The 12,630-nt window shown below is 43.0% G+C and overlaps 2 protein-coding genes across 3 annotated transcripts; one reads left to right on the top strand and one right to left on the bottom strand.

The window, feature by feature from the left end:
- Positions 1–3,830: 3,830 nt before the first annotated feature.
- On the top strand, positions 3,831–7,321 carry c1ql3b (complement component 1, q subcomponent-like 3b). Its single transcript, XM_058418183.1, has 2 exons — positions 3,831–4,681; positions 5,464–7,321. The coding sequence occupies exons 1-2, from the start codon at positions 4,106–4,108 to the stop codon at positions 5,641–5,643; spliced, it is 756 nt and encodes a 251-aa protein (XP_058274166.1). The 5' UTR covers positions 3,831–4,105; the 3' UTR covers positions 5,644–7,321.
- Positions 7,322–7,371: 50 nt separating this feature from the next.
- On the bottom strand, positions 7,372–10,974 carry pter (phosphotriesterase related). 2 transcript variants are annotated; one of them, XM_058418180.1, is made up of 5 exons: positions 10,817–10,974; positions 9,829–10,262; positions 9,049–9,314; positions 8,713–8,853; positions 7,372–8,284 (listed from the first exon to the last, which is right to left on the bottom strand). In XM_058418180.1, the coding sequence occupies exons 2-5, from the start codon at positions 10,258–10,260 to the stop codon at positions 8,074–8,076; spliced, it is 1,050 nt and encodes a 349-aa protein (XP_058274163.1). In that variant the 5' UTR covers positions 10,261–10,262; positions 10,817–10,974; the 3' UTR covers positions 7,372–8,073. The 2 variants fall into 2 exon arrangements, with proteins under 2 accessions (XP_058274163.1, XP_058274164.1); XM_058418181.1 differs by having other exon boundaries at positions 10,803–10,888.
- Positions 10,975–12,630: the final 1,656 nt, after the last annotated feature.

A 12,630-nucleotide genomic window follows, 5' to 3' on the forward strand; every position in this document is an offset into this window, starting at 1 on the left:
GCAGTTTTGGAGATGCTCTGATCCAGTGGTCTAGCCAACACAATTTGTCCCTTTGTCAAACTCAAAGCTCAAATCCTTACGCTTGTCCATTATTCCTGCTTCTGACATCAACTTTGAGGACAAAATGTTGACTTGCTGCCTAATATATCCCACCCACTAACAGGTGCCATGATGAGGAGATCATCAGTCTTATTCACGTCACCTGTCAGTGGTCATAATGTTATGCCTGATCGGTGTATGATCATGATATTTAATAAAATAACACTAGCCCTTGTAACTCCAATGTTGGCTTAGTGTTTAGCACGTTTTCCTCTGGGGTTGGGGGTTCGAATCCTGTCTCTGCCCAGCATGTGCTTCAGACGTTTCCTCAGGGTTCTCTAGTTTCCTCCTCCCGATCAGTGATGTGTGTTGTCCTTGTATTGCTGCATCTGTAGATGTCTGTAGGGTGCGTGAGAGATGGACTGGTGCTCTGTCCAGGGTGTCGGATTTCGACATGTAAACTTTAGTTTATTTACAGTCTATAGACATTACTGTACTGTAACAAGTGACCGGCTAGACTGACAGGAGTAATATACTTCAGCTGAGACACACACACTTTGTTTCAGGAGGGTTATATAAGTGTAGTAAGTCATCCCTCGGCAGGAGAGAGCGCTGGCCCAGTAGGAGGACATGCTTTGAGGGGGTGATGGTGTTCTCACACCTACTCTTCCTCCGGCCTCATCTGTGCTTGAGCGTTTGCGTTCTGTCTGGGCACGTGCGCCGGGGCGAGAAACTTCACGATGACTTCAATAGAAACACAGTCATCAGAGAACAGCAGGTGACCAGGAGGTGACGATCCACACGCCATTGAAAACGCTGAAAACGCTGAACCTGATCCAGGTTGATCTAGTAACACGCATGTTTTGGAGCATTTTAAATGATAAATAATAAGAAGAGACGTTTCAGTTTAGTTATCGTTGTACGGGATTGACGGACCAAATAAAACGCTCTCCAGGAGCTGTATGTCAACTCTGTCAGCTCATTCCAAATCGTACAATTCGTTTTTTTACAAAGTGCATGGACGTTATGCATATTTCATGCGAAAGGCCCTTAAAAACTGACAATAGATCGGCTGCAGATTGATGGGGTCTGAGCGCATTACCATAGCGGAAAATTTTCCACGAGTCATTTCTGAGAGGGTTTATGTCTCAGCATGTTTTATTCAGGACCTCTACAGACAAGTTATTTCCAAATCAAAAACAACAAAGCCTGATCTGTTTTCTCGCCTTTGTGTCTCATGACTTGTCTAAATGAAACGTACACTTGTTTTGTTTTGTTTTTTTGACGTGGGAAAGTGAACGTAATATAACTACTCTCGCTTCAAGTAGCTACAATTGCAAGGACCGGAAACAAGAGTATAAGCTGATGAAAGAAGCTAATCATTTAATTAACTAGCCTGGTGCAAATGGTCTAAAGGCAGTATGACAATGGAAACAAGACAGAATTATCAACATTTTCCTCAAACATGAAGATTTCAATTCAATTTATTTGTATAGCGCTTTTAACAATGGACATTGTCTCAAAGCCTCAAAACTTTACACAAGTTTAAGTTAAGTAACTATTTGTCCCCGTTTTTACCCCTAATGAGAAGCCTGAGGTGACTGTGGCAAGGAAAAACTCCCTGAGATGAGGAAGACACCTTGAGAGGAACCAGGCTCAGAAGGGAACTTCATCCTCAATGGACAGTAAATAATGTTGATGTAAATAATGTCTTTTCTACAACAGCAACCAAGACCTCATGAGAAACTATTAGGTCAGTGTAAGATAAATAACTTTGAAAATGATCCTTGCTGCTAATATTACAGCTAATTACACTGGACCACTAACGACCGCCACTGACTGCTAACTGCTACTTGTTCTGTACTCATTACCTCAAAGCTCTCACTAACAATCAGTTTTACAGCAAAATGACAGCAGAAACAAAGCAAGAATTTCAGCGTTTCTCTCAGATGTTTTGGTAAATCAAGAAAAGACTTCTGACTGCCAATATTCCAGCTAATGCATGCCAATTATTAAAACGGACTGCTAGCTCCTAGGTGATTTTGAGTTCCAAAGATTTGAGTGAATTATGAAATCTTTCTTTCTGAAGTGTTTAATTAACCAAATCTAAGATCTCTGTAATACACAGATTGCCTGTCAGGCCCAGTGAAGAAGGCATGACCTCAGTGCCTGTCCATTCTAGTAAAGGAGGCATGGCCTCAGAGCCTGTCCGTTCCAGTGAAGGAGGCATAGCCTATGTGTCTGTAATCCTAGAGGAGGAGGTGTGGCCTATGTATCTGTCAGTCCAAGTGAAGGAGGTGTGTCCTATGTGTCTGTCAGTCCAAGTGAAGGAGTCGTGGTCTGAGTGCCTGTAAGTCTCAGTAAAGGAGGTGTGGCCACTGTGCCTGTCAATCCCAGCCAGACTTTCTGTCAGTCCAACTGAAGAAAACATGGCCTATGTGTCTATCAGTCCCAGTGAAAGAGGCGTGAACTTTGTTTCTGTCAGTCCTTGTGAAGGAGGCGTGGCCTCAGAGCCTGTCAGTTCCAGTGAAGGAGGAATAGCCTATGTGTCTGTCAGTCCAAGTGAAGGAGGTGTGGCCTATGTGTCTGTCAGTCCCAGTGAAGGAGGCATGGCCTATGTCCATTGCAGTGAAGGAGGTGTGGCCATCATGTCTGTTTGGAGGCTTGTGTCTGTCAGTCCCCAGAAAGCTAGATTTTGGTGAAGTTATATACAAATAAATAAATGAATTTTTCTGCAGTTCTGACTGGAAAAGGCAAAAAAAAAAACCCTTTATATCTTCATCATAATAAAGCCCTGGACTAAAGTGAAAAAGTTGCAGCTTGTTTTCAGAGGCCAGTTTGGTGCACGGCTGTTCATCTGAACATACCATGTGACTCATGAGCTGCGCTAAACGTCCAAATGCACTGAGTAAGCGACTGCGTGTGCCAGCTGGAGAGGACAAGACAGGCCACAAGCGATCATTGACTCAGAGGGTGTGTTTGTGAGTGGTCGTGGGCGTTTGTTCAAAAGTGCAAGCATTCACGCTCCACTTATGCAATATTCTGCAACACCACTTTCCTCCCAGGTGAATCTGAATCTCAATTGTACTAACGAGACAGCATGTCATCCAAAAACATTTTACACACTCTGTCCCGCTGAGAGTTTACAAGCTCCGGAAGTGTTTTATTCCTTACTTTAATTCGCTATTGTTAAACTAAAATTGTTATTTATTACAGAAAGACCTCCTAATTTTAATTTGTTTACAATTTCGTTTTTAATGTTGTGGAATGTCTTCTATCTAAAATGTTTGCCCTGTGGATTGGCTTACTGGGAAGGGGGTGGGGCTGAGCAGCTTGGATGTGGCTGATGATGGGGGCGATTTCTGGGCTGGAAAAATGTAAACAGAACATGTGAAAGAAAGCATGTGGCGCAATTATTTACATGGCTGTTTTGCAAATCACAGGTTTTTCTAAAGTATCTTTGAAAGTTAGGTAATTATTACTGCATTAGGAAAATGTTTGAGATTTACAAATTGCACCTTTAAGATCTGTGCTATTCTATTCTGAATTTTTTCTTCAATAAAAATACAAATCTGTAAGCAGGAAAGACCTGCAGATTGAGTAAGCAGAGTTTGTATGCAGAGCTCCATGCCTGCTTATTTTTTTTATTCTGGGAATTAATTTATTTGGGTCATTTTCTAGGCACCATTGGTTATTTAAACCTTCACAATCAAGCTGTTGTCAAAACATGCTCTCCCCCTCCCTCACTCTTCTCACCGTATCTTTCCTTTTCTCCCTCTCCTTTTCTTTATCTATCACTTCTCCTCCACCTCTCTCACTCAGAAGACATGTGATGCGCTTTTCTCTCTCTCTCTCGCCTTTCTGGATCCCTCACCATCACACTTTAACGCGTAATTAAGTAGTGATTACGCATCTTGAGAGCACGAGCTGATTCATCCGACTTGAAGTTATCACTCACGTGTGCGGGAGCAAGATAGCGCGCAAAACGCAGCGCGAGGAGCGCCCGACGCTGTCCGGGCTGGGCGCGAGAACGCGCGCGGTCGCGGCCGGCATCCTCGGCGTAGCCATGGTGCTGGTGCTGGTCATCCTGATCCCGGTGCTGGTGAACGCAGGCGGAGCGGATACGCGCTACGAGACTCTCAGCACCTGCAGGATGGTCTGTGATCCGTACGGCACCATTAAACCTCCATCGCGCGCCACCGGGAGCGACCCGCGCTCTATCCAGCCTCCGACCACATTTTTACGCGGTCCAAAAGGGGAGCCGGGACGCACGGGGCGCGTTGGCCCGAGAGGTGAACCAGGTCCACCTGGTCCACCTGGTCCTCCGGGAAAAGTCGGAAATCCAGGACCGCCCGGGTTACCTGGACCTCCGGGAGTGATCGGTGTGAGCGGCGGCGTCGTGAACGCGGCCACATACACCACAGTACCCAAAGTCGCTTTTTACGCCGGGCTCAAGAAGCAGCACGAAGGCTACGAGGTCCTCAAGTTCGATGATGTGGTCACTAATCTGGGCAACCACTACGACCCGGCCAGCGGCAAGTTCACCTGCTCCATCCCGGGAATCTATTTCTTCGTGTACCACGTGCTCATGCGGGGAGGTGACGGCACGAGCATGTGGGCTGATCTGTGCAAAAATAACCAGGTAACAACAACAATAAACTTTCTTAGTCTTGTTTAAAACATAAAATAACCAAAACAGGATTGATTTCTAAACTTACATCTCTTAATATAAACCACTTGGGAACGGAGCAGTCTCAGAAAAAATGGTGGTACCTATTGCATCTTAAGGATGTAAGCTATTGTTTGGTTAAAGGTCCATGTGTAGTCTACTTTTAGCTATTAAGGTATTAACCAGAGTATCTTTATGGACATTTAATGGTATATCAACGCTTTTGGAAGGTTCAAAACATCACCCTGAGGACAAGGAGACATACAGTACTCCAGTACACCAGACACGCCATGGCCTCATCAACATTTGCTAAGTTTTCTTAGTGAGAATATTATTCTCTGGCTGATTTCCACATGTTTTTAATCCATAATTAAAGTGCAGTCTTGTCTTTATGAGGTAGCACTAGCACGCTAAACATCTCCAGCTCTTTTGTAAATAATATACTGGAAAAACTGGAACTGGAAGTTGAGTGTAAGTTACTGAAATAATGACACACTAACTAAAAAGATAACTGTACAAAATGGTGAAATTTTCCATTTCAAGGACTTCACTTCACATGTCAATTTAACTGAACTAGCATTAGCCTACAAGGGATACGTACGCTGAAATGTTAGCCAACATAATTACACAACTCTAGTAACATGCAAACAAAGTCAAAAACCAAAAACAGTGTCTGAAAGCTTTAAAATTCTGTTCTAATAACCCCAGCAGTTGTTAACCGTCCTCATCACCGCATGATATTTGTTTCCTTTAAGGTGAGGGCGAGCGCCATCGCTCAGGATGCGGATCAGAACTATGACTATGCCAGCAACAGCGTGGTGTTACACTTGGAGCCCGGAGACGAGATCTACATCAAGCTGGATGGCGGCAAAGCGCACGGAGGGAACAACAACAAATACAGCACCTTCTCTGGGTTCATGATTTACGCAGATTAACGCGTGACGGGACTTAAATGAAAGTTAACCTGCCCGGGTGTTTTGTTTTTTCCACACTCAGAGACATTAAAATGAAAGGAAACGCTGCAAATAAATGCAGTTCTATCATGCAATTACAGTACAGTGTTCACTTGTGATTATAAGTTTGTCGTCCTTGAAGCTGGGCACGGCGGTATGATACGATAGCGTAAAGTGTGAAATCCTTTAAAAGGTCTGTTTCGTGATGAAAAGCTCAGCTGAAGGTGTCAACGTGTCATGACTTCATCCAAGGGTTAGATTTTAGACGAATCACTGTGAGTTTACGAGGAAAGAAAGGGTTAAGGTTAATCATGTTGTGTTTTATTTGTTGGTCAGTTTTGAGCCTCAACATTGGGGACACTGTCACACTTCTGGTGAGCTTCATTTAGAATTCGACTAAGGACTTACAAACGGTACGAGTCTGATTTGCTGTACCTGATTTGATCTCTGTATTGCTTTCTTATTAGATAACATAAACGTTGTGCAATCTATAGTAAAATAAAAGTCACATCTCCACTGCTGATCTTCCAAAAGCGTTGTCAAGGGTCAGAGAAAGGTCAGCACATCATCTACATATGTCTAGCTATAGCACGAAATCTGAACCAGGTTAAGACTGATTATACCTCATACTTCTTCTCCTAATGCTTTTCAAGAAACCGGGTTCATACATTCGAATCTCGAGAGCAAAATTGGCCATACTATCTGGCCGCAGAGCAAACGCTCTCTTCCTGTCAATCACAGTGACACTAGCCAATCACGAGCATCTATGAGATCAGGCATACGGACGAGGGCGGATAACGCTTTCTTCCGAGTGTGTGTTATACGCTGCCCTGTTATACAGAATGTGCAGCGGTTTGAAAAAGCTGCTGTTGGATGGCTTCACGTGTCTTGCAGCCTTCGTCGGTTCCATTTGGTAGCTGTCATATTTTAGCGGGAAGTTGGCTGGAAAACGAAAGACTTCACTGTACAACCTGTAACGGCTCCAGGATTCCCAGTGCAAATTCCAAAAAGGATCCCTGTACAATCCTTCAAAATTTTATAAAGCCAAAGACAGCACAGTATCAATGACATGTACACCAATCAGGCGTAACATTATAACCACCTGTCTAATATTGTGTTGGTCCCCCTTCTGCTGCCAAAACAGCCCTGACCCATCCTGCACTGTGTATTCGGACCCCTTTCTATCAGAACCAGCATTAACTTCTTCAGCAATTTGACTGCAACTGTTGGATCGGATCACACGGGCCAGCCTTCGCTCCCCACGTGCATCAAAGAGCCTTGACCGCCCATGACCCTGTCTCCGGTTCACCACTGTTCCTTCCTTGGACCACTTTTGATAGATACTGACCACTGCAGACCGGGAACACCCCACAAGAGCTGCAGTTTTGGAGATGCTCTGATCCAGTGGTCTAGCCATCACAATTTGTCCCTTTTGGTCAAACTCGCTCAAATCCTTACGGTTGTCCATTTTTCCTGCTTCTAACATCAACTTTGAGGACAAAATGTTCACTTGCTGCCTAATATATCCCACCCACTAACAGGTGCCATGATGAGGAGATCATCAGTCTTATTCACGGCACCTCTCAGTGGTCATAATATTATGCCTGATCACTGTATATAGACATAAGTAAATAGACAGAGGAGTGTTCATAAGTATTTCTTTTATTTTTTTAATAGAATTTCTGTCATTATAAATTAGCACAAATTGTATAATTTCCTTACTCTCTTGTTATTTATCCTAAGTGTTTATTCACACGTGGTGAAGAAATCAAAACTGCATCTCACACATCAAACTATATCGACTAACGATTATTAACCGTGAATATTCTCCTGTTACATACATACATACATACATACATACACGCAGCATTAAGAAGCAGTGATTTTGCTCAATAAGTGCTATATTTCCCCACAGTTAGTACGTGTTGTTATTGCGATTAAATGCAGCATCGTCAGATTGTGTTTTTAATTAGGCCTGGAAGAGAAAAAAAAAAAAACAACCAAAAAAGCACAATCGCAGTCCAGACGTTGCATTGACGTGATGTCCCATTGAGGCAGAATAATTAACAGAAGCTATTTGTCTGAAATCAAAAGGTGTCCTATTCATTTTCACGTCTGGAGTATTGAATGACTTCTCCGAACCCTCCTGTAATTATGCTCCGAATGAATCGAATCCAGACGTTCTTCCCAGATGAGTATACAAAACAACAGCCTTGAAATCTATTGTGATTGAATTGGATAATGACTGAATAGCCAAGGTGACGCTGAATTATACACACACACACACAAAATCATATTGTAGTCGGTAGAAAATTCTTTTTTAATCAGCGTCATACGGCATTAGTGCAAACATCCCAAGCAGTACATGATCACATGACTCCTATCCCCTCATCATAGACTGAAATATCAGGTCTATTTAAAGGTTAGCCACTGCTTGGGGTTGCCTATCAGTATCTTGTCCACCTGCTTCTGGCTGATGCCCCTGGATAGCATTTTGGGGACGATGTTCTGCAGGATGTGGGAGTATCCGTGGCCGCCGTATTTGGTCAGTCGGTTCTTGGTGTGGATGTCATGAGCGATGACGATCCTGTCCTCATAGCCCTCTTTAATTAGAAACGCCAGGCTAGTAACAGAAAAATGAATAAATATAGGAAATATGATAATTTAGTATAAAAAAATCTGATAAACTGAATGAAATATTCATGATGTAAACAAGACATTTTAATTTTTCTAGATCTGGAGCAACTTATTTCATTATCTTAAAAGGCGGCTCACAAAAAGGCTTAAATAGATCCAATAAATCATATCATATAGATAGAAATTTTTATGATATTACTAATACACCACACAAACAGCAGACAACTCCAAATGTACCTAACTGCCCCTTTAAAAATGGTTGGTCGCATGCAAAAATCTTTACATGTACATCAAATTTTAAAGCATTTCCTGGTCTCATATATATATATATATATATATATATATATAAATAAAAAACAGATAGCCGTGTGGAAATACTACAGAAATGATGCATGTGTCTTGCTCTGTACTCACGTTTGAACCCTCTGGCTGTCACTGGGCATGTCGATGCCCAAATTAAAGGGGTAGTCCAGCAGTTCGGTGCCGAAGAGGTCGTACTCGAGATAGCTTCCTAATTTCGCAAACTCCAGCAACTCACCGTGGTCAAATATGGTCCTGGGATAAAGAGAAGGTGGAGATGAAAGGTGAAAAAGGTGAATCAGGTGAATTGTAAGATATGATATAAGAAATTCTGAGCAAATGCAAATAAAGAACTAATAATAAACATTTATGTATTTATAGGAATGTTGAACGTATTGTTGTTTACAATACTCCTTTCTGTTCAGTTTAATCACAAAAGCAGCAGCTCACCTGTCCAGATGAGACATCACGGTTTTCGAGATGTCTCCTCCAGCCTCCTGAAGGATTCGGATTATCTCTCCGGGGGCGGCAGGGTTCCGACCTGGGTGGATGATAACCGGACAGCCCAGCTGAGCCTGAGCGTGTGCGGTGGCACGCAGTACTTTCTTTTCGCTGTCTGTGATCGGCCAGCCTGTGCCGATCTCCCCGATCACGCCACAGCGGATATCAGTGCCGTCTGCGCCGTGCGAAACCTCGTTCACCATCACATCAGTCAGCTTTTGTGGGATAAAGGAATAGCAGCAATCATTTTTCATTTCATTTCATTGTCTGTACCGCTTATCCGATCTATCCTCGGGTCACGGGGAGCCTGTGCCTATCTCAGGCATCATTGGGCATCAAGGCAGGATACACCCTGTATGGAGTGCCAACCCATCACAGGGCACACACACACACACACATTCATTCACTCACACAATCACACACTACGGGCAATTTTAGAGACTCCAATCAGCCTAGAAGCATGTCTTTGGACCGTGGGAGGAAACTGGAGCACCCGGAGGAAACCCACCAAGCACGGGGAGAACATGCAAACTCCACGCACACAGTGCGGGCGAATGTAGCAGCAATCACATTAAACTAAATGGTGTACATTAAAGGAATTTTATAGAAAGGTTACATGCAAGGACAACAATTATCCATAATATATCAATCATTGTTAAAAGACATCACATATATTAAGGAAACTAGGGGAAGATACCCCAAATTATGGCTCGAGAGTTAATTACACACCTTCTCTACAGTCATCTTCCTCGTCTCATCAGAATGAGTGACGTCCACGTAGTAACCGGCTCCAGCCACGATGTTGACCCCTGTATCCTTAGCCAGCTGGCGTAAAGCGGGCAGATCTCGAGTTATACCCGTGGTCGTGTTCTCCACAATGGTGCCACCTCCAGCCTTCTTGAAGCACATCAGTTCGTCTCGCACCGCCTCAATCTCCTGGCACAGCAACAGGTTCTCCCGGTGGCTGTACGGGTTCTGCTGGAGCCAGTGCACGTTCTTCAGCTCGATACGTGCCGAGGAATTGTCCTCTTGTCCAGGAGCCGGGGGAACGTAACAGCACTCGAAGGTCATAGTCAGATGCTCATGGGTCATGGTGCGACCCAGTCGTTCAGGATCCATCAGGCCCAGGACTGTCTGGACCTTCCCACTCAGAGGAGACATGACTTGAGAGAAATCAGAAAAGATGAGGATTTCACTGGAATTCTTGGCTATGCTTTTGACAGAGCTGCAGGTTCAATAAATGTACCATTATTTTCTGACCAATCAGAACCGAGATGCGGTTTATGAGCAGAAGAAGGTTGCTGAGATTTGGTCTGCAAATGATAAATGCAAAACTTACATAAAGTGTCATCTATTAAGCCTGCTATGACCTTTGTCCCTTTGATTCCGCAAAGCACAGACTATATATAGTATAGAATAGTATAGTATAGTATAGTATAGTATAGTATAGTATAGTATATACCCTAGGCTAATAAGCACACTATTAATTACCTTTAATCACGCAAGCCTCAAGTTATTGTAAAAGTAGGAAATAGAGCACTAACATTAAAGTAACTAGAACAAAGCTCAACAAGTGAAAACAAATTCATTGAACTTCATCCTTATTAATCACACCATTTATTCACCAGCGTTAATAAAAATGTTTGCAATTTCTCATACCTTTTACCATAATAATTTTCGCAATTGTTTGCAATTTCTCATACCTTTTACAACTTACCATAAAATTTCCGCTGCGGACTTCAGACCTCTTCATACAGATTAACAGGTTATCCACATTAGGGCTGTCATCCAAATGTCACTCTTCTTATACATATCGTGCACTACGTAGGGTGTAGAATTCAGCGATTTAAACACTAAGTAGTGCGTTTATACAGGAAGTAAAGAGCTATTTGTATTACAGCCGTTATCGCGACAACTCGCGCGACTTCAACTCGGAAATATCGCGAGACTGGTGTTTTCTGCCCCCTTTTGGTGAACACCGCGTCCGCCATTTTTTCAACTCCGAGATTTGAGCCTTAATTCTGTCTGAGTCGTGTGTAACTCACATTAAACCCAAATTCACAACATTTTATTATTAAAGACCAAGTATATTTGTGCATAATGTAATATATATATAATGAATATACTGTTGAATTTAACTATTTAAATATTTCCAGAACTCTGATAGTGTTGTATAAGTGCACGAGGAAATCCCTTATTATGTCAGGTTATCACATACAGCATTACATTAATGCTAAAATAGTATAATTTAACTGTAATTATTAATTCAATAAACATTAATGACTTAAAGGTTTCCTGAATAGATGAAAAACAAGGTAGACTATTTAATAAGTGGTTATATGTACACAATGTCAGGAACAGCTGGACAGTTCCCTGCCAGGCCCGGAGAGGGCGCTGACAGGTGACCCTTGGAGGCCTGCTTCTTTGTTTGTATTTTGTGCCACGCCTTTCCCATTGTTCTCCTACCCTGTTGTGTCACCTGTTCCCAATTAACCTTAATGTGTAGCTCTATTATTAGGGATCCTTGTGTACCTTTCTTTGTTGAATGTTCTGTGTGTTATGTTTTCGTTAGAGTCATGGCCAAGTTCAGGTTTTTGTTTGTTTCTGTTTAATTAGTGCCATGTTGTGTCTTTGTGATTAGGTTAGTCTTCCTCATGTCTGTCGAAGCAGTGCTTCGTGGAATCCTGCGTATGGGTCTGTCTCCATGGTGTGCCGGTGCACACACCACTACGGAGGTCCGGGTTCGAGCCCTGCACAGGCGCCTGGATGTGACACACAAAAGGTTGTTCCATCACATCACATATTACCAGACACATGGACTGAGGCTCAAATACGGCAATGGGCAAAATGGTGTGTCCTGTTGTGGGGTAAAAAAAATCTCAGCCTAATGTGACAACCCTTGTTCCTCAAGCTTTACTACCACACCTCTATATGTCAATTACCACCACCCAGTTTCCGGACATGTACATGTCCAAAAATCATCTGTCTTTTGTCCTTGCGTGGTCTGCTTAATCAGCGTTTCACGAGTCAGTTAGTGATCATTAAAAATCCTTCTCTGTCTCTCTCTCAGTCTCTGTCTCTCTCTCAGTCTCTGTCTCTCTCTCAGTCTCTGTCTCTCTCTCAGTCTCTGTCTCTCTCAGTCTCTGTCTCTGTCTCTGTCTCTGTCTCTCTCTCTCTCTCTCTCTCTCTCTCGCTCTCTCTCTCTCTCTCTCTCTCTCTCTCTCTCTCACAGACTCTCTCTCTCTCTCTCTCACACACACACACACACACACCCCCGACAAACAAAAAACAAACAAATAAAAACGGTCACTGTGTTTGGGGGCTTACTTTCTACATTTGTATTTACTACCCTCTCTAGACCGACGATCTTTCTACAATCATGACTGGTCCCTGGTCCTTTCAGGCAGCCCTCAGGCAGCAATATTAGGCATGTTATGCCTGATCGGTGTATGATGGACGCCCCATGTCATCTATGACTGATCAGAATTTCTTTTAAATTTGTAAGATTTTATGTCAAAGATGTATATGCCA

The sequence above is a fragment of the Hemibagrus wyckioides genome, linkage group LG20 (assembly GCF_019097595.1).
Source record: "Hemibagrus wyckioides isolate EC202008001 linkage group LG20, SWU_Hwy_1.0, whole genome shotgun sequence".
Classification (NCBI taxonomy): domain Eukaryota; kingdom Metazoa; phylum Chordata; class Actinopteri; order Siluriformes; family Bagridae; genus Hemibagrus; species Hemibagrus wyckioides.

Coding starts and splice junctions, on each gene's coding strand:
- c1ql3b (XM_058418183.1), top strand. CDS start 4,106: ATGGTGCTGGTGCTGGTCATCCTGATCCCGGTGCTGGTGAACGCAGGC. Junction 4,682..5,463: donor ATCTGTGCAAAAATAACCAG/GTAACAACAACA, acceptor GTTTCCTTTAAG/GTGAGGGCGAGCGCCATCGC.
- pter (XM_058418180.1), bottom strand. CDS start 10,260: ATGTCTCCTCTGAGTGGGAAGGTCCAGACAGTCCTGGGCCTGATGGAT. Junction 9,315..9,828: donor GGAAGATGACTGTAGAGAAG/GTGTGTAATTAA, acceptor ATCCCACAAAAG/CTGACTGATGTGATGGTGAA. Junction 8,854..9,048: donor GTGATGTCTCATCTGGACAG/GTGAGCTGCTGC, acceptor TCTTTATCCCAG/GACCATATTTGACCACGGTG.